Source organism: Heptranchias perlo, chromosome 13 (genome assembly GCF_035084215.1).
Source record: "Heptranchias perlo isolate sHepPer1 chromosome 13, sHepPer1.hap1, whole genome shotgun sequence".
Taxonomy (NCBI): domain Eukaryota; kingdom Metazoa; phylum Chordata; class Chondrichthyes; order Hexanchiformes; family Hexanchidae; genus Heptranchias; species Heptranchias perlo.
In genome coordinates this window covers 15,367,395-15,387,600 of record NC_090337.1, presented here as the reverse complement: position 1 = coordinate 15,387,600, position 20,206 = coordinate 15,367,395, and the positions used below count along the sequence as shown (strand labels likewise).

Genomic DNA, 20,206 nt, shown 5'->3' with positions numbered 1-20,206 from the left:
GATGGCCTACATCCTAGGGTTTTAAAAAAGGTGACTGCAGAGATAGTGGATGCATTGGTTTTGATCTTCCAGAATTCCCTAGATTCTAGAATGATCCCCATGGATTGGAAGGTAGCAAATGTAACTCCGCTATTCAAGAAAGGAGGGAGACAGAAAACTATCAGCCAGTTAGCCTGACATTAGTAGTAGGGAAAATGCTAGAATTTATTATTAGGGGCATGGTAACAGGGCACTTAGAAAATCATAATATGATGTGGCAGAGTCAACACGGTTTTATGAAAGGAAAGCATGTTTAACAAATCCATTGGTGTTTTTAGAGGGTGTAACTAACAGGGTAGATAAGGGGGAACCAGTAGATGTAGTATATTTGGATTTTCAAAAGACATTCGATAAGGTGCCACACAAGAGGTTGTTACATAGGATTAGGGCTCATGGGATTGGGGGTAATGTATCAACATGAATTGAGGATTGGTTAACGGACAGAAAACAGACAGTAGGAATAAACGATCATTTTCGGGTTGGCAGGTTGTAACTAATGGGATGTACCTGGTCCGCAAGGATCAGTGCTTGGGCCTCAGCTATTTACAATCTATTTCAATGACTTAGATGAGAGGACTGTGTGTAATGTATTCAAGTTTGCTGACAATACAAAGCTGGGTGGGAAAGTAAGCCGTGAGGAGGACACAAAGAGTCTGCAAAGTAATATAGACACGTTAAGTGAGTGGGCGAGAAGGTGGGAGATGGAATATAATTTGGGGAAATGTGAAATTATCCACTTGGTAGGAAGAATAGAAAAGCAGAATATTTTTTAAAAGGTAAGAGACTAAGAAATGTTGATGTTCAGAGGGATTTGGGTGTCCTTGTACACGAATCATGTTAACAGCAGGTAACATGCAGGTAACATGTTAATAGCAGGTAACATGTTACCTGCATGTTACCTGCTGTTAACATGCAGGTAACATTGCTGTACCTGCATGTTAACAGAAAGTTAACATGCAGGTACAGCAAGCAATTAGGAAAGCAAATGGTATGTTAGCCTTTATTGCAAGGGGGTTGGAGTATTAGAGTAAGGAAGTCTTGCTGCAATTAAATAGGGCTTTGGTGAGACCTCACTTGGAGTACTGTGTGCAGTTTTAGTCTCCTTACCTAAGGAAGGATATACTTGCCTTAGAGGGGGTGCAATGAAGGTTCACTAGATTAATTCCTGGGATGAGAGGATTGTCCTATGAGGAGAGATTGAGTAGAATGGGCCTATATTCTCTAGAATTTAGAAGACTGAGAGGTGATCTCATTGAAATGTATAAAATTCTTAGAGAGCTTGACAGGGTGTACTAGAGGGCAGAGAGGCTGTTTCCCCTGGCTGGAGAGTTTAGAACTTGAGGTCACAGTCTCAGGATAAGGGGTTGGCCATTTAGGACCGAGATGAGGAAAAATTTCTTCACTCAGAGGGTTGTAAATCTTTGGAATTCTCTACCCCAGAGGACAGTGGATGATTACTTGTTGAGTGTATTCAAGGCTGGGATCGATAGATTTTTGGAATCTAAAGGAATCAAGGGATATGGGGATCGGGTGGGAAAGTGGAGTTGATGTAGAAGATCAGCCATGATCTTATTGAATGGTGGAGCAGACTTGAGGGGCCAAATGGCCTACTCCTGCTCCTATTTCTTATGTTCTTATATGTTCTTGTGTTTTTAGACAGTTAAGTCTAGTCATTAGAAGCGGAAGTACCCTTTTAGTGACGTGATAAGTGTTAACGACTGCCAATCAACCTCCCTGGCACCGAAAATTAATTATTAACCCGACCTATTAAACCAACGTTTCTGGAAGTAGTCGCCCCACAGCTTAAGAGAATGCAGGCAGAGAGGGACTGGGTGACCGCCAGACAGACAAAGAGGACCAGGCAGGTAGTACAGGAGTCCCCTGAGGGCATCTCACTCTCTAACCAGTACTCAGTTCTGTATACTGGTGAGGGAGAGAGTTCCTCTGGTGAGTGCAGCCAGAGCTAAGGGACCATAGCACCAAGGGTGGCTCAGCTGTACAGGGTGGGAGGAGAAAGGTCAGGAGATCAATAGTGATAGGGGATTCTATAGTTAGGGGAACAGACAAGCGTTTCTGCGGCTGCAGACGTGAATCCAGGATGGTATGTTGCCTCCCTGGTGCCAGGTTCAAGGATGTCACTGAGCGGCTGCAGAACATTCTGGAGGGGGAGGGTGAACAGCCAGAGGTCGTGTTCCACATCGGAACCAACAACATAGGTAGAAAGAGGTATGAGGTCCTGCAGGCAGATTTTAAGGAGTTAGGAAAGAGATTAAGAAGCAGGACCTCAAAAGTAGTAATCTCTGGATTACTCCCGGTGTCACACGCTAGTGACTATAGAAATAAAAGGATAGAGCAGATGAATGCGTGGCTGGAGAGATGGTGCAGGAGGGAGGGCTTTAGATTCCTGGGGCATTGGGACAAGTTCTGGGGGAGGTGGGACCTGTACAGGCTGGACGGGTTGCACCTCACTAATTTGGCAGGGGGATGGGCACCAGGTTGTAGCATTGGAAAGGAGAAATAAAGTGCACAAAGGAGGAGATGGTTCAGGTACAGTCTTGGTACATTCCCACATGGGAGAAAGGTGGGGCAACTAAAGCCAGAGCTCCCTGGATGACAAAAGAGTTAGAGAGTAAGATGAAGCAGAAGAAAGGGGCATATGACAGATGTCAGGTTGTTAACACAAGAACCAGGCTGAATATAGAAAGTTCAGAGGGGAAGTGAAAAAGAAAATAAGAGGGGCAAAGAGACAGTATGAGAATAGACTGGCAACTAACATAAAAGGGAATCCAAAAGTCTTCTATAGGCATGTAAACAGTAAATGGGTAGTAAGAGGAGGGGTGGGGCCAATCAGGGAGCAAACAGGAGATCTACTCATGGAGGCAGAAGGCATGGCCGAGGTACTAAATAAGTACTTTGCATCTGTCTCAGTAAAGGAAGATGTAGTTGAGATACTGGATGGGTTAAAAATTGATAAAGAGGAAGCCATAGAAAGGCTAGCTGTACTTAAAGTAGATAGGTCACCCGGTCCGGATGGGATGCATCCAAGGTTGCTGAGAGAAGTAAGGGTGGAAATTGTGGAGGTACTGGCCATAATCTTCCAAATATCCTTAGATACGGGGGTGGTGCCAGAGGACTGGAGAATTGCAAATGTTTCACTCTTGTTCAAAAAAGGGTGTAAGGATAAACCCAGCAACCACAGGCCAGTCAGTTTAACCTCGGTGGTGGGGAAACTTTTGGAAACGATAAAGCAGGACAGAATTAGAAGTCACTTGGACAAGTGTGGATTGATTAGGGAAAGCCAGCACAGATTTGTTAAAGGCAAATCATGTTTAACTAACTTGATAGAGTTTTTTGATGAGGAAACAGAGAGGGTAGATGAGGGCAATGCGGTTGATGTGGTGTATATGGACTTTCAAAAGGCGTTTGATAAAGTGCTGCATAATAGGCTTGTCATCAAAATTGAAGCCCATGGAATAAAGGGGGCAGTAGCAGCATGGATACAAAATTGGCTAAGTAACAGGAAGCAGAGAGTAGTGGTGAACGGTTGTTTTTCGTATTGGAGGGAGGTGTTCCCCAGGGGTCAGTACTAGGACCACTGCTTTCCTTGATATATATTAATGACTTGGACTTGGGTTGACAGGGCACAATTTCAAAATTTGGAAGTGTAGTGAACAGTGAAGAGGATAGTGATAGACTTCAAGAGGATATAGACAGGCTGGTGAAATCAGCAGACACGTGGCAGATGAAATTTAACGCAGAAAAATGTGAAGTTATACATTTCAGTAGGAAGAACGAGGAGAGGCAATATAAACTAAAGGGCACAATTCTAAAAGGGGTACAGGAACAGAGAGATCTGGGGGTTTATGTGCACAAATTGTTGATGGTGGCAGGGCAGTTTGAGAAAGCGGTTAAGAAATCATACGGGATCCTGGGCTTTATAAATAGAGGCATAGAGTACAAAAACAAGGAAGTCATGATGAACCTTTATAAAACACTGGTTTGACCACAACTGGAGTATTGTGTCCAGTTCTGGGCACCGCACTTTAGGAAAGATGTGAAGACCTTAGAGAGGGTGCAGAAAAGATTTACTAGAATGATTCCAGGGATGAGGGACTTTAGTTACGTGGATAGACTGGAGAAGCTGGGGTTGTTCTCCTTGTAACAGAGAAGATTGAAAAGAGATTTGATGGAGTTATTTAAAATCATGAAGGGGGGGGGTAGTGGTGGGGGGTGGTGGTGGGATGGGGTGGGGGGTTGGTGGAGGCAGATTCAATCAAGGCTTTCGAAAGGGAACTGGATAAGTACTTGAAAGGAAAAAAAATTGCAGGGTTATAGGGATAGGGCGGGGGAGTGGGATTAGCTGGATTGCTCTTGCATAGAGCCGGCACGGACTTGATGGGCCAAATGGCCTCCTTCCATGCTGTAACCTTTCTATGATTCTATGATTACAAGTGAGGTGAGAGTGACTGCCCTTGACATCAAGGCAGCATTTGACCGAGTGTGGCACCAAGGAGCTCTAGTAAAATTGAAGTCGATGGGAATCAGGAGGAAAACTCTCCAGTGGCTGGAGTCATACCTGGCACAAAGGAAGATGGTAGTGGTTGTTGGAGGCCAATCATCTCAGCCCCAGGGCATTGCTGCAGGAGTTCCTCAGGGCAGTGTCCTAGGCCCAACCATCTTCAGCTGCTTCATCAATGACCTTCCCTCCATCATAAGGTCAGAAATGGGGATGTTCGCTGATGATTGCACAGCGTTCAGTTCCATTCGCAACCCCTCAAATAATGAAGCAGTCCGAGCCCGCATGCAGCAAGACCTGGACAACATCCAGGCTTGGGCTGATAAGTGGCAAGTAACATTCGCGCCAGACAAGTGCCAGGCAATGATCATCTCCAACAAGAGAGAGTCTAACCACCTCCCCTTGACCTTCAACGGCATTACCATTGCCGAATCCCCCACTGTCAACATCCTGGGGGTCACCATTGACCAGAAACTTAACTGGACCAGCCATATAAATACTGTGGCTACAAGAGCAGGTCAGAGGCTGGGTATTCTGCGGCGAGTGACTCACCTCCTGACTCCCCAAAGTCTTTCCACCATCTACAAGACACAAGTCAGGAGTGTGATGGAATACTCTCCACTTGCCTGGATGAGTGCAGCTCCAGCAACACTCAAGAAGCTTGATACCATCCAGGACAAAGCAGCCTGCTTGATTGGCACCCCATCCACCACCCTAAACATTCACTCCCTTCACCACCGGCGCACAGTGGCTGCAGTGTGTACCATCCACAGGATGCACTGCAGCAACTCGGCAAGGCTTCTTCGACAGTACCTCCCAAACCCGCGACCTCTACCACCTAGAAGGACAAGAGCAGCAGGTACATGGGAACAACACAACCTGCACGTTTCCGTCCAAGTCACACACCATCCCGACTTGGAAATATATCGCCGTTCCTTCATCGTCGCTGGGTCGAAATCCTGGAACTCCCTTCCTAACAGCACTGTGGGAGAACCGTCACCACACGGACTGCAGCGGTTCATGAAGGCGGCTTACCACCACCGTCTCAAGGGTAATTAGGGATGGGCAATAAATGCCGGCCTCGCCAGCGACGCCCACATCCAATGAACGAATAAAAAAAAGTAACATTCCTTCAGATTTTGAATTTTTCGGGGAGATTTTAAAAATGTCAAGTATTAAATTTAAATTTTTTTCTTACTTTTCCTTTCTGTCTTTTTTTTCTCTCTCTCGTAATCCAATCTTTCTTTCCCTCTCTTTATTTCTCTTTCTGTACCAGATTTGACATTGAATTCACCCTTTTTTAATTCACCCTCCTTCTCAGTCCTTCCGGTATTTATTTCCCAATCCTTCAGTCTGATTGGTTAAGGAGATACCCTATTGGTTGCCCTGTTCACTCAGGTCCCAGTTGCCCTGTTTCCCTTGCTGCCCCATTATCAGCTCGCACTTTCTGCAACGTTGTGGGCAAAAATGTTTCACGCTGAAGGGTGCAGGGGCAAGTCTAAATAACTGAAGATGTCGTTAGATGCTCTGCTACAGCAAATTCCGGCCCAGTGTCATTGCATCCGGTTGCCCGCCAGTACGTCAGTTAGGTGGCCGTTATTGATGTGTGGGTCTTGACAGAGAGTGTCGGCAGGCTACGGGAAGTGTCACAGCTGAGTCTGATCCTGACACTCGCATTTGCCTAATTCCAGCAGGGGTTACTTGAGAGCAGTTGGGAGTGAGGACCCTGGCTGACATTCCCCTCTGTAACCCAGGATGCTGAGGCCAATTTGCAGTCTCTCCGCTACCATCCTTGCTGAGAACAGCTACCTCGTGACAGGGTTCAAAACTGGGGACTGCTTGGTCTCAGCTGCTTACTGGAGATGCTCACTGAGCTACCAGAGGAGGGACGCTGCCTTTCTGACTTGTTCCTTTAAGGTTACCCATCAAACAGGCTGGCCCTGAAATTGCGTGAGCCCCAATCTCAGCACTTACGCCAGGATTGTGCCTGCTGGTTACCTCCGGAGTGTGTGGAGTCAGCGAGAGGGCACCTAATTTGCATTGGCTGGCACTTGCACCATTACCTGTGTATCTCAGGTGCCCGTTGATCCCTAGATGCCGGGAAATCCAGCTGCTAGATCTGGTTGGGGGGTTGTCTTCTCTAAAAACACAAGAACATTGACCCCGTGTGACCCTCTCTTTGTAAGGGGGCCACATTAATCTTATAATCAGGCTACCTCCCTGGTCTGGACCCTCATGGTGGGGCCCACTTCCACCCATCGGGAGAATAGTATGTCTTACCTCACTTGGCATATGGCCTCCAAACGTATACCAGATCACTGTTACGCTGAGGATACGAAGCTAGCAGCATAGGATGTTCCTGCTTCCTCCGCATCAGTGGTCTCATTTGGGGCAGGGGCTCTACCCCAAACAAGGCCACAGGAAACTCCGGCGCATGTCCAGAACCCGGCGTATCCAACTCCCAGCAGAGTTTGTGGACATTCCGACAGACTCAAATTAACTCTTGTAAAACTAGTAACTAAGTGGGATGATCTCATGCTGCAAATCTTTAATCTACTTGGTGCCTGTGTTACTTATTTCTTCCATGATGTGGAGATGCCGGTGATGGACTGGGGTTGACAATTGTAAACAATTTTACAACACCAAGTTATAGTCCAGCAATTTTATTTTAAATTCACAAGCTTTCGGAGGCTTCCTCCTTCGTCAGGTGAACGATGTGAATTTTCACATCGTTCACCTGACGAAGGAGGAAGCCTCCGAAAGCTTGTGAATTTAAAATAAAATTGCTGGACTATAACTTGGTGTTGTTAAAATTGTTTACAATTATTTCTTCCAGAAAGCTTCGAAATCAATTTAACTATTTTAAGTAACTCACAAACCTCACAAATGTAATAGGAATCCAGATTTATTTTATCCATTCTGATGGATTAGTCACGTATCGATTAAAATCAGCATTCCTGTTAGAACAGTAAGTTACCATCAGTGTGATAGTTCTTAAAATACAGAGAAGACTACTCAAATTATTGAGTATCATCTAATGAAGAAATCACCTAACATCCCAATCCAGCATTGCTAGGCCCACAGTATTGGATTCTGAATAAAATGAAACTAATGATTCGATAACACAATCACATTTAGGGACAGCAAATTTAACTTGAATGTTACGGTTTGTTGACGTGTTTATACAGGAAGCACCATTACATATATAAAATTACTTTGGATTTTTTAAGGTGTTGGATTGAACAAAGATCTTGTTTCATAAAATGCTCCATTTGATTCAATCACAAGTATGCCACATGTTCCATTCAGCCTGCAGACCTTCAGCAGGTCAATGTTTTTGATAACAAGCTGGCATGTGGCCTCTTAAGTTGTCAGGCACCTCCCCCACCCCCAGACTGACTCTTTCTCCCCTCAGTCCCACACATCTTGTGTCTGAGAGGACAGAGTGAGTCGCCTAATCTTCGGGTGTTGCCAACGCTGTTCTCCATATGCCACCAGAAAACACAAAGATTGACCGAATTGAGACTCCTCACCAGATGTAAAGGGGTATGTGATGTAATTTTGTTGAATCTACTTATTTCCCTTAAAAATCTTTTTTTTTTGGTTTTCTATTCATTTTTTCCACTACTTATGGATCTGCCTTTCCTGGAGGACATCACTTAGGTTGAAAAGTAATCGGTTTGGCACCCATTAAAATAAAATATGACCATGTTGGGGAATGGAACAAATTCTCACTTCTTGCATGCAATGTGAGAACCAGGCAGCCCCAGTCAGATGTGGCACAGCTAAGTTGCAGAGAAAAGCTCCTTCTACACTACCATATGAATATGCATCGGCCCCTAGTGCACCACCAGCAAAACCAATTGCCTCTTTGATTAAAGTCAACTTGCTGCCCATTTTGGTACTGAATAAGCGATTTTGTGCTGCTGAGACAGACCCACCTGGAAGTGGTTTGAAACCATCCCAAACTCATTTCACATAGGTCTGTTAAAGTACCTGACTGAGAGACCTAACATCAGTCTGAGTGGAATTTAAACCAAAGCCTCAAAACGTGAAAGGACAACATTCTAAAACTCTGGACTACCTGGTGCTTTGTGCTATATTTCTTTTGAAACATAACAAAAGAAATTGCATCTATTCAAGAGGCAAGTTCACCTGGAGTTGCTCAATCATCTTGTCAGAAGAATGGATTTCGACCTGTAAAATTAAACATTAATCCGCAGCTGCACAGTAACATCCACTTTTAAACACTTTGGTCTTGAAATTATGCCTCAGGACTCAAGTATTCAGACACTTGTCACCTTTGTGCGCAATATTTTTCCTCCACCATTTCTAAATGGGCTAACGCCGTCTTTAAAATAGCTGGGGAAAGAATTGCATACAAATGCATTAAGAATATATACACTTGTATTCTATGGAGTAATTTCAAGATCTTTTGCTCGTGAACTTTGAAGATATTCATTGCACCTCCCTCCCAACCACTTCCCCCCTTACTGGCTCTCTTTCTCCCCTCAGTCCCCCCTTCCTCCCACGCACCCAACATGGTCATACATTACCTTAATGGGCGTCAAAGCCAAACCAATTATTTTTCAACCAAAAAGGACATTCTAAGTTATGTCCTCCAGGAAAGGCAGATCCATAAGTAGTGGAAAAAAGTCTTGAAATGGCTTCACAATGTACTTGATCCCTATAAATGTAATCACAAAAGCAAGCGGGTTATTGTTTACAATTGTAAGGCTGTTACAGAGTATTAATGCTGATGAATTTGTGTGTAAGGAGGGGGGATTGCTCATGCGTTTACTTACTCAGAAAGTATCTTTTTCAATCTACCACCAGACCCATCCACTTCTCCTCACCGTCACTGTTCAAAGTACATATAATCCTGCAAAAGCACAGTTTCATTCAACAACTTGCATTTATATAGCACCTTTAACATAGAAAAGCGTAATCAGACGAAAATTGACACCGAGCCAAAGAAGGAGATTTTAGGAGGGGTGGCTAAAAGCCTGGTCAAAGAGGTGGGTTTTAAGGAGGGTCTTAAAGGAGGAAAAGGAGGTTGAGACCTGAAGATGTTTAGGGAGGGAATTCCAGATCTTGGAGCCTAGACCGCTGAAGGAATGGCCACCAATGGTGGGGCACAGGGATTTTGGGATGCACAAGAGGCCAGAGTTGGAGAATGCAGAAGGTAAGGACTGGAGGAGGTCATATAGAGAGGGGGAGGGGTGAGGTGATGAGGGATTTGAGCACAAGGATGAGAATTTTAAATTTGAGACACTGGAGGATGGGAGCCAATGTAGGTCAGCAAGCACAGAGTTGATGGGTAAGTGAGACTGTGCGGGATAGGATATATTGGAACACTCGAATTCGGAGGTGACAAAGGAATGGATGAAGGTTTCAGCGGCAGATGGGCTGAGGGAGAGGCAGAGATGGCCGATGTTATGGAGGTGGTCTTTGTGATGAAGAGGATTTGGGGTTGGAAGCTCAGCTTTGGGTCAAATTGAAGGCTGAGGTTGAGAACAGTCTGGTTAAATTCAGATTTAAAGCGAATGACTTATACTTTGGCAGTATTGAATAGGAATCACAAACAAATGGAAGAACATTGTTTAACTTATCAACCATCGATAAATCTAGGATAACAATAATTTTGGGGTAAGTTGCATGACAGTAACACATCGAGGATTTAGAGGACATTATAAACAATGAATGAAGATAGAACGGGCAAAATTGAGCCATGTAGTGCCCATTTTGTAGTCCCGAAAATGGCGTCCGAGATGAGCGCGCGCACTTCCGATGCGAAGTGCGCAAGATGCCATCTTGGTAAAGGGGTTTGCGCGCGCACACCTAACGACCGCCGGCAGCATGTAGACTAGAGAGATGATGACGTGAATCAGTGTGCAATGCCGATTTGAAGCAGCCAGTGAAATTTTGGAACTCCAGCCAGGAGTCTTTACCTTGCACAGCTGAACTTAAATGGCATGAAGGAACTCCCACCCGCGCTATTTAAAGGGATCATGAAGTACTTACAGGTTAGTTGCTGGATTATTTATTCTGGCTGCTGATGCAATTGTATGTGTTTTTGGACATTTCCTATACTTGGATAAAGTTTCAATATTCTATAGAGAGTGATCTGGCTGGTCTTGCAGTGCTTTTAGTGGCATTTAAAATACTGTGCTGAAAAAAGTTGCTTCCAGACATGGATGGCCTGCTAGGGCTTCCTTTAGGAATTGAACATGACTGGGAGAATGAAGAGAGGCCACACAGAGCAGGACAAACCGCTAGAGGAGGGAGGAGGAGGAGCAGAGCATTCAGCAGGAGGCCATATCCAAGGAGGGTCTTCAGGGGCCAATTCTCTTACCTCAACTTCAGGGACGACCAGTGCATCAGACGTCTGTGGCTCACTAAAGAGGTCGTGATTAAAATTTGACAACTGCTGCAGCCACAACTACAGCTTCAAAGCAGGACAAGGACAGCATTGCCAGTGGTTATCAAGGTAACCATGGTGCTTAATTTTTACGGCTCTGGCTCCTTTCAGGCTGCTCCTGGTGATATGAGCAACATCTCGCAGTTTGCAGTGCACTGCTGTATAAGGGAGGTCACAGAGGCTCTGTACGCACTCCCAGACAGATTCATCATGTTCCCTCCTGCCAGAGACAAGCAGGAGGAGCGAGCACGAGTGTTTGCTTGCATTGGAGGCTTCCCCATGGTGCAGGGTGCCATTGACTGCACACATATGGCCATGCATGCTCCACATCTGAGCTTGGGCATATTCATGTACAGAAAGGGATTCCACTCCCTCAATACGCAGCTGGTGTGAGGCCACATGAGCGCATCATGCAGGACAATGCCTATTATCCTGGCAGCAGTCATGATTCCTTCATCCTGCGGCAGTCCTCTGCTCTACCTGTATTTCAACCAGCATGGCAAGTCAAAGGCTGGCTACTGGGTGACAAGGGTTATTCTTTCATGAAATGGCTCATGACTCTGGTCAGGAAAGCACACACACGGTCACAGCAGGCCTACAATGAGAGCCATGCTGCCACACGGAATATTATCGAGCACCCCATTGGCATCCTCAAGAAACGCATCTGCTGCCTGGACCGCTCGGGAGGAGCCCTGCAGTACTCAGCTGAGCGGGTATCAAGATTTGTCGTACACTGCATGCTGCACAACCTCACCATCATGAGGGGACAGCCACTGCCACTTGCCACTGCCTATCAGGTGAGAACCTGAGCAAGAGGCAGAGGAAGAGGAGGAAGAGGCGGAGGAGGAGGAGGAAGAACGGAGGAGGAAGTGGAGGAGGAGGAGGAAGTGCAGCAGGAAATGAAGGAAGAGGCAGGGAGGCTATATGGTAGACAGGCTGTGTCTGCCCAGGCTCTGTGTGATCAGATTATTAATGAGTGACACCAGTAACATCAACGACACCTCCTCATTCACCAACAATCCCACATTCCTTACCTTTCCTCTCTCACATGACCATCAAATCATCCTCCTTATTATTACACATTGCTTCCTCCCTTGGCTCATTGCAGAAATGAAAGCCAACACCAAATGCAAATCCAAATCCAAATTTATCAATTAACTTGTGCAATAAAGCAAACCAATTGAGACTATTCACCCTTGTGCAATCACTTAGTGCTTGTTGTTCGCGTGCCTTTGCCTATAATAGTGCTCCTATGAGGTGCATCCCCAGTGGCTGGAGCATGGGTGGTGGAAGGCTGATGACCTTCAATGGAGGAGCATGCAGATGGCCGTGGAGGATGACCTCGAGCAGCTCTGGGCCAGGAGGGCTCGGCTTCAGACTGCACCATTTCAGCCTGGGCTATAGCAGTCAGGCCTGGCTGGCTGGCTGACAGGCAACAGCAAGGGCACTGGTGGAGTGCCAGTGGTGGGAGCAGGAATGCTGTCATCCTGAGAGAAGACAGCAGGTTCATCTTCCATGGCTCCACTGCTACTCACCCAGGGTGGTGCCTCAGCAATCCTGGTGATCTGCTGGAGAGCAGATTGCTGGAATGCTGTGAAGTCCTGGAAGCCCTTTTCAACCATGATACCCAGAGCCTCAATAGCAGCAGTCTGAGTTCCAATGCAGCAGTCTGAGCTCCTAATGCAGCAGTCAGAGCTTGGATGGTAGATGTATGTGCGGCAATGGAAGCTGTGACATCGGTCATCAGATGCTGTTTCATAGTGGGTTCCACAGGTGTGCTGATGGAGGTGACTACCCATTCCATGTGGGAAAGGATGTGCTCCATGCTCTGCACAAAGTCCTGTTCCAAGTTGGAGCTGGACTCCTCCATGCCTCTTGACATTGTGCGCGGGCTTTTTGGCAGGCTTTCCAGTGTACCAAGCATTTGGTTGTGTACGCCCATCAACCTTCTCCTGTGGCCTGGCCCATCGAAGTCATCATCTGACACCTCGGCAGCAGAACTAGTGTGTGACCTCGCCCTCCGCGAGCTGCCACCTGCGGTATCTGTTGCCCCCGCCCCGGCTCCTGCGCACTTGTGTCCAGTGTCTCACCATGTGCAGATCCCTCCTCTAACCTAACCACTAAAGTACGCACAGTGTCAATATCTGAGCTGGTGGCTGCGAGTGTAAGATCGAGTGACGGTGTGTTTTCATCATCACTGTCATCTTCCTCTGCCTCCCCTGATTGAACAGGTTCCAGTTCTTGGGTATCTGAAATTACAAAGGGACACGGGTTGAGTTGTGGTGAGGGGAAAGGAGAAAGTTAGACGTTCGTGCTTACACCATCTGCAGCATGTGAGTCAGAAAACGTTGTGGGATGAGGGAGAAGTGGGAAGTGAGAAGCAGGATTAGGTATGTGGAGACCCTCATCAGCAATACCTCCAGCACTGCCAGTGTCCTCGGCTGCAGCGATGGCCCTTCCAATGATAGACAGCACTGTCTCCTCCACAGGAGTTGGGACGTGCAGGCGCGCCTGTCCTCCTCCATTCCTTTCTTGCTGTCTAATGATATGCGTCACCTTCTCCTGCAAGAAAGAGGGAAGTGTGTCAGTGAGTGTCTTGCAAGGTGTTTGGGTGAAGTGGCTGGCATGGTTGAATAGCTGCCGGTGTGTGTGACCTGTGAGTTGTGGGTGTGTGGTTTGCAACAGTGATAATGTGTGAGGGTGAGATGAAGCATCTGATTTGAAGGGTTGAGTAGTGATTGAAAGAGTTTGTTGGTAGGTGGGTGACGGTGGGTGTAGTTCATGGAGCAGTGGATGAGGCTGGTGGTGCAGTTGGTAGGAGATGCCACTTGAAATTGAACTCACTCATCTCGGCCACTCGTGTCAAATCATTGAACTTCTTCCTGCACTGCATCCATGTTCTTGGTGCTATGCTCCTGGCATTGACCTTGTTCGCTATTTCCTCCCACTGTCTCTTGAGCATTTGACTGGAGAGTCTCTTGCCCCCCTGCGGATATAGGATGCCCCTCCTTCTGTCCACCTCTTGCACCAAGGCCTGTAGTGCATCATCAGAGAATCTGGGTGCACGCTTTCTCGCAGACGCAGCCATTTTTTCAACTATCAGAGCCAAGGAATCACTTCTCACACGACTACCACCACATGCCACAGTGCACCTTCCCTTTATGAGGTGCGGGCTTCCTTTAAGTAGCGTTAGCCACTTGCAATATTGGGGCCTCATGCTGATGCGTGCAGCCAATCAACAGCGCAGGTAGCGCTGGCTGCGCACAGCTATCATTCAAATCATCAGGCAGCAAGAATGTTACATGCTGCCTGAACCGCAATGAACGGGCGCGGGTTAATCGCGGACTGCGATCCCACTGCCCATTTTCGGGGGTTATCCAATTTAACCTGTAGAGTGAACTATCAATGGCATCCTTACCCTCAATGTATCACAGCTTTGAACACAATGACCATGCAATTATACTGTACAAATATTATCCTATAAACACTATGAATACATTTGTATGAAAATTCCTCTCTAACCCAATTAAAATAAACAGATTAGTGCCTCAATTAAAATAATGGACGGAAGAATTTATACATTAATATTCCTACAGTGTAATTACAATGTTCTTTCTATTTTCTCCCCTGATTCCTCCTGAGTGCACTGACTCATGCTGGGATATGGCTCGAGGGGTTTTTGGCAGCTCTCTGCCACCTCCTCTAAGTATTCATTCTTCATGTGTGAGTCTAGACAGTGAGTGTCAGCAGACCATTCAACTATGGTCTCACAGTTGAGCCTGGTTTACTCCTCCCTCACCCAATGTCCACACGCGTCTCTTCCCAGTAAGGGTCACTGGAAACCCATCAGGAGCGGGGGATTCTAACTGATTCCCCCCCCACTTCCCTAGCCCAGGGATGCTAAGGCCAAATGTAGGTATTAACGTTAATGATAATTCTTAAGAATTTACTTTTTAAAAATGTTGTGGAAAGTGATGCTTGCTCTTTAACCTTAATTCTTTAATTAAAAATGCTTCCCTTATGGTTGCCTTCTCCTTTAGTTAATGTACAAGAGGATAGTAAAATGATTTTGTAGCCTGATCACTGAAGGCAGGCATGTAGATACATGAGCCCTGATTTTAGCTCAGGGTGGGAATCGGGCTGGTAGGGACCGAGACAGGCGGCAAACCGTCCAGATCTGGGCTGCATGACGGGCCATGAGATTTTAACTCCTGGGCCTCATCTGCGTGCCCCGGTCAGTTGCCTGCCCAAAACTGGCAGGAAGCAGCTGGTGGGTGAGCGGGAGCTCAATGTCGGGCAGCGGGAGGCCACTTTCAGGGGCCTAAAGATTGGACCCCGGCACTCAGTTAAATCACGGGGAACGGGTTACGAGGGGGCCTCATGAACGGGGGATGGGGGTGGAGTGGGGAGATGGTGGGGGGCAAATGGGGAATCCAGGGCAGGGGAGGCCTAAACTTTCCTTGTGTATGATCCCACAAGGAAAGTGAAAAAAAAGTTAAGAAGACTTATCTCTTTGGGCCTCTTCTAGCCCTGACTTCTTTTCCCGTTAGCTTGACCTGGCCAGAAAGCCATAATGGCATCCCTACAGTTAAGCTATGGGCCCCAATTATGAAATTGAAGCCTGCATATTTAAAGAAGTACACCACTGGTTTCTGTCAGGTGTCCTTCTCATCTACTCAGAAGACCGAGGACTGTGGAATGTCTGCGGGTAAGTCCCCCGGATGATTTTAACTGCCCTTGCACCTGGTTATCACCAAGCGGGCAGGGTTAAAATCGCCCCAATAGAAATTTTAGCATGGCAGAAGGCTTTTTACCCTTTCTTGCCTGTGCTGCATCTAGGTCCCTCTCAGGGGCTGATTTTATACTGTCCACTTCTCCTTCTTTCTCCCCAGACTAATCCCATTCTCCTGCTTTCTCCTCAAGTGCTTTTGTATGCTTCTTCTTCGAGTAATTACCCTGTACCTTTTTTAATGCCAAAATCGATTCAGTGATGATCACAAATTATGGTAAAGCATTCCAACTTCCGATAACTGCATGAGAATGTTTCTTTTAATCTTCCCTTTTTATGTACCCACTGATTATCTTGAGATCATTGCCTTGTGCTTTTGATATACATCTCAATGGGATTAATCTTTCTATGTTTATCGCTTCTACAGCTCGACAAGAAACAAGGGGAAAATTGAAACTAAAAAATAAGGCATACACTAAGTAGCTAGAAAACAAAGGAGAGGATGACAAAAGGGAATACGAAAAAGTTAGGAAGGAAGTTAAAAAAAACAATTAGGAAGGCAAAGAGAAACTACGAAATTAAACTATCAAGGAATATAAAAAGAAATAGTAAAGTATTCTACAGACACATAAATAACAAAAGAAAAATCAGGATAGGGATAGGGTCACTAAGGGACACACATGATAAACTCACAGGTAATGACAGCGAAATGGCAGAAATATTGAATAGTTACTTTGCCCCAGTATTTACCAGGGAGACTAACATGGTGGGCAGGACATTAGAAGAAGAGATCAAAAAAGATATAAAGTCGTTTAAGATAGAAAAGAGGGAGATAATTGATAAATTAATCAAACTTAGAGAGGATAAAACCCCTGGTCCAGATGGATTGCATCCGCACATATTTAAAGAAGTTAGGGAAGAGATAGCAGAGGCACTATTACATATATATAAAAATTCATTAGAAAAGGGAATAGTGCCAGAGGACTGGTGGACAGCTGATGTGATTTCTATATTCAAAAAGGGAGAAAGAATAAGTCCAGCGATCTATAGACCAATTAGCTTAACATCAGTGGTAGGAAAGATAATCGAATCCTTACTCAAAGATGCAATAGAAAAAATCTAGAAACCGAAAATATAATAAAGAATAGTCAGCACCGATTTCAAAAGGGAAGGTCATGCTTGGCCATCCTTATTGAATTCTTTGAAGAGGTAACAGAAAGGATAGGCAAGGGTAATGTAGAAGATGTAACATATTTGGATTTTCAAAGGGCCTTCGAAAAGATACCGCATAGTAGACTCATGACTAAGGTCAGAGCATGTGGAGTCAGGGGGCACGTAGCAAAATGGATAGCAAGCTGGCTACAAAACAGAAAACAGAGAGTAGGGGTTAAAGGTAGTTACGCAGATTGGCAAAAGGTGGGAAGTGGTGTTCCACAAGGATTGGTGCTGGGACCACTGTTGTTTACCATTTACATCAACGATTTGGACTCGGGAATCAAAAGTGCAAATTGGGGGTATAGTTAATATTGAGGAGGATTGCGATAAAACACAAGAAGACATTGATAAACTTTCAGAATCAGCATGTAATTGGCAAATGAATTTCAACATAGAAAAGTGTGAGGTGGTACATTTTGGTAGGAAGAATAAGGAGGCCACACACTCCTTGGAAAATAAGAGTCTAAATCAGTGGTTTTCAAAGCATGGGTCGCGACCCAATACTGGGCCGCAGAACATTAATCATAGGGTCGCTTCCCCGTGAGGCCGAGTCCCCCGCCTGCCATGATCGCGCTGCCTCTGTCCTGCATCAAGCTCATCGTGAAGAGCTGTCCCGACGTGTCGAGCATCAACCAGGACGCGCTGAGCCCTCTCACTCCCTTATTGCTGCTACACGCTGCTTCCCGTGGTGGCGGGGGAGGGGACGAGATGAGCAGGTGCATTGTGGGTGCCATAGTCCGCAGGCTGGAGAACAACCATGGCGACCAACAACGAGGAGATCTTCCAGTCTTTTGCGGTAATGAAGATAAAGGAGATAGAGGACGAGAAGCAGCAGAGGTAAGGGGTGAGGGGGCAGTTCGATTTTTAAAAAACGGAGGGGGGCGGGGGGAGAGGAGAAAACAGTACAAAAGTTTTTTTTAAATATAGGTGATGTGGTTCATGTTCTTAGTAAATTTCAAACCATTTCTGACCTGATCCTGGTGGCTGTGAAGCCTCCGGGTGAAAATGGGAGGCAGACCTGGATAACATGTTTGTAAAGAGAGATCTGGGTTTCCAATCAGTCCGTTTTATTCACTCACCCCTATGCCTTTTGTTGGGCTCAAAAACAGGCCTCGTCCTGCTGTTCTTTCAAAGGAAAACACCCACCACGTCCTGGCCCGTGTACTGGGAGCAGCGCGGCGGCCATTCCTTCAACTGACCAACCCAGAGGGCTGCACCTGGCAGCGTGTTGCTCCTGGAATTTTTTTTGGGAGGGGGTGGAGGTCGACTGCGACTCCTGTTAAGAAGTGTCTTCCCGAACCACTGAGCTTACGGTCACCTCGTCAGCGTTGCAATTTTTCTTTTTTGAAAATAGGCCTGCACAAAGGACTGAAAATGTAATCCTCCTAAAGGCAATTTTACATTCTAACTACCTCATTTTAGGTATAAACTGGATTGAATTGGTTTCACCTTGTGCTGTAGTGTTGGCCTCTTTTTAGGAAGTGATCCTGTTTTTTTCCACACGAGAAACAGTAACAGTTTACAACATAAACGTTTGTTCTTCCACATATAGCTGGCAAACGTGAACATATCTCACAATTATAAGTTGAAACTACTGTGAAGGTGCCTCGTGCCTACCCCTCCAAAAAAGTATTTAGAAAGTTACTTTTCAAGTCTTCAGTATCAATATTGTCTCAGCTACTATAATTTATTTGTACTATTATATTGCAAGTACCCTGTATTTGTTTTGTACTGGTGTAGATTTGAGACTGCAGCACGTTGGCAGTATCAAGTTATATTGCCCCAGATTCACCGCTCAGACTGGGGAAGAGCAGAGTTCTGCCTGTGCCTATCCAAATGTGTGCACAGAGCTATGTTTATCAGCTGAGAAATTTAGATGCAGTCCAGCAGCAAGGAAAGCCTGGGTTATTAAAAAAAAATATATATATACTTTAATAAGTTAATCCTGACTCAATAATGAAGCTAAATTTGATGCCTGAGCAACAAAACGAGCTGGTGCAACTCACCCGTGATGGCACACTGAAAACACGCCAAAAGTCTTTAAGTTTGTCATCTTCTTGGATCAGTGCTTTCAAAGATTATGCACTGTTAAGTAAGATTAGTGTTCTGTTGTTGCCGTTCACAACAACCTACATGTGCGAACTGGGATTTTCGACTTTGACACGGTTAAAAACAAGAGAAAGAAACCGACTCAACAGTGCACCTGATATGCGTGTTGCGCTTTCATCTTGTGATCCAGATTGGAACGAGATCATGAACAACAGGCAGACCCACCTGTCACATTAAGTAAGTGAAACTCAACCTGATCTTTTTTTTAACTGTATTTAAAATGTTTTTCAAGTAACGTTGATGTCTAATTTTAGTTATTACTTGAAGCGAAGTGGTTAAAGCTAGCATGTACTGCCCTTTATTGTGATTTTATGAAAACTCTAGTCAGAAGATATTATTGTTTTGGTCTCTGGGGGAAGTGTTTTTCTTCCACTGGGTCATGAGAAAAAAAGTTTGAAAAACACTGGTCTAAATGGTGTAGAGGAGCAGAGGGATTTGGGGGTACAAGTGCACAAATCACAAAATGTGGAGAGGCAGGTTAATAAGGCCATTAAAAAAAGCAAACCAAGAACTGGGGCTCATTTCTAGAGGGATAGAATTGAAAAGCAGGAAAGTTTTGTTAAACTTGTGTAGAACCTGGATTAGACCACACTTGGAGTATTATGAACAGTTCTGGTCTCCATATTATAAAAAGGATATAGAGGCACCGAAGGTGGTGCAAAAAAGATTTACAAGGATGATACCAGAACTGAGAAGTAATACCCATCAGGAAAGATTGAACAGGCTGGGGCTCTTTTCTCTAGAAAAGAGAAGGCTGAGGGGTGACCTGATAGATATGTTTAAGATTGTGAAAGGGTTTGATAGGGTACACATAAAGAAGATGTTTCCACTTTGGTGGGGGGGGGGGGGTCCAGAATTAAGGACCATAAATATAAGATAGTCACCAATAAATCCAATAGAGATTTCAGGAGAAACTTCTTTACCCAGAGAGTGGTGAGAATGTGGAACTCGCTAGCACAAGGAGTAGTTGAGGCGACTATCATAGATGCATTTAAGGTGAAACTAGATAAACACATGAGAGAGAAAGGAATAGAAGGATATGTTGATGGGGTTAGATGAAGAAAGGTGGAAGGAGGCTCATGTGTAGCACAAACACCGGCATGGACCTGTTGGGCCGAATGGCCTGTTTCTGTGCTGTACATTTGATGTAATTCTACATATTTCTAACAAATTCTCT

The 20,206-nt window shown here is 45.4% G+C and overlaps 1 protein-coding gene across 5 annotated transcripts in view; it reads right to left on the bottom strand.

Moving 5' to 3' along the window:
• Positions 1–20,206, bottom strand: part of LOC137331309 (phospholipid scramblase 1-like) — an 81,033-nt gene that overhangs the window by 32,178 nt on the left and 28,649 nt on the right. For 2 of the 5 annotated variants that reach the window (XM_067995024.1, XM_067995022.1), the window contains 2 exons: positions 18,000–18,276; positions 9,360–9,437 (listed from right to left, as the gene is read on the bottom strand). In XM_067995024.1, the coding sequence (XP_067851125.1) occupies positions 18,235–18,276 (42 nt within the window). In that variant the 3' untranslated portion in view covers positions 9,360–9,437; positions 18,000–18,234. Of the gene's footprint in view, positions 1–9,087; positions 9,243–9,359; positions 9,438–17,289; positions 18,277–20,206 lie in introns of those variants that run through there. The other 3 variants (XM_067995026.1, XM_067995025.1, XM_067995023.1) reach the window with 3 other exon arrangements.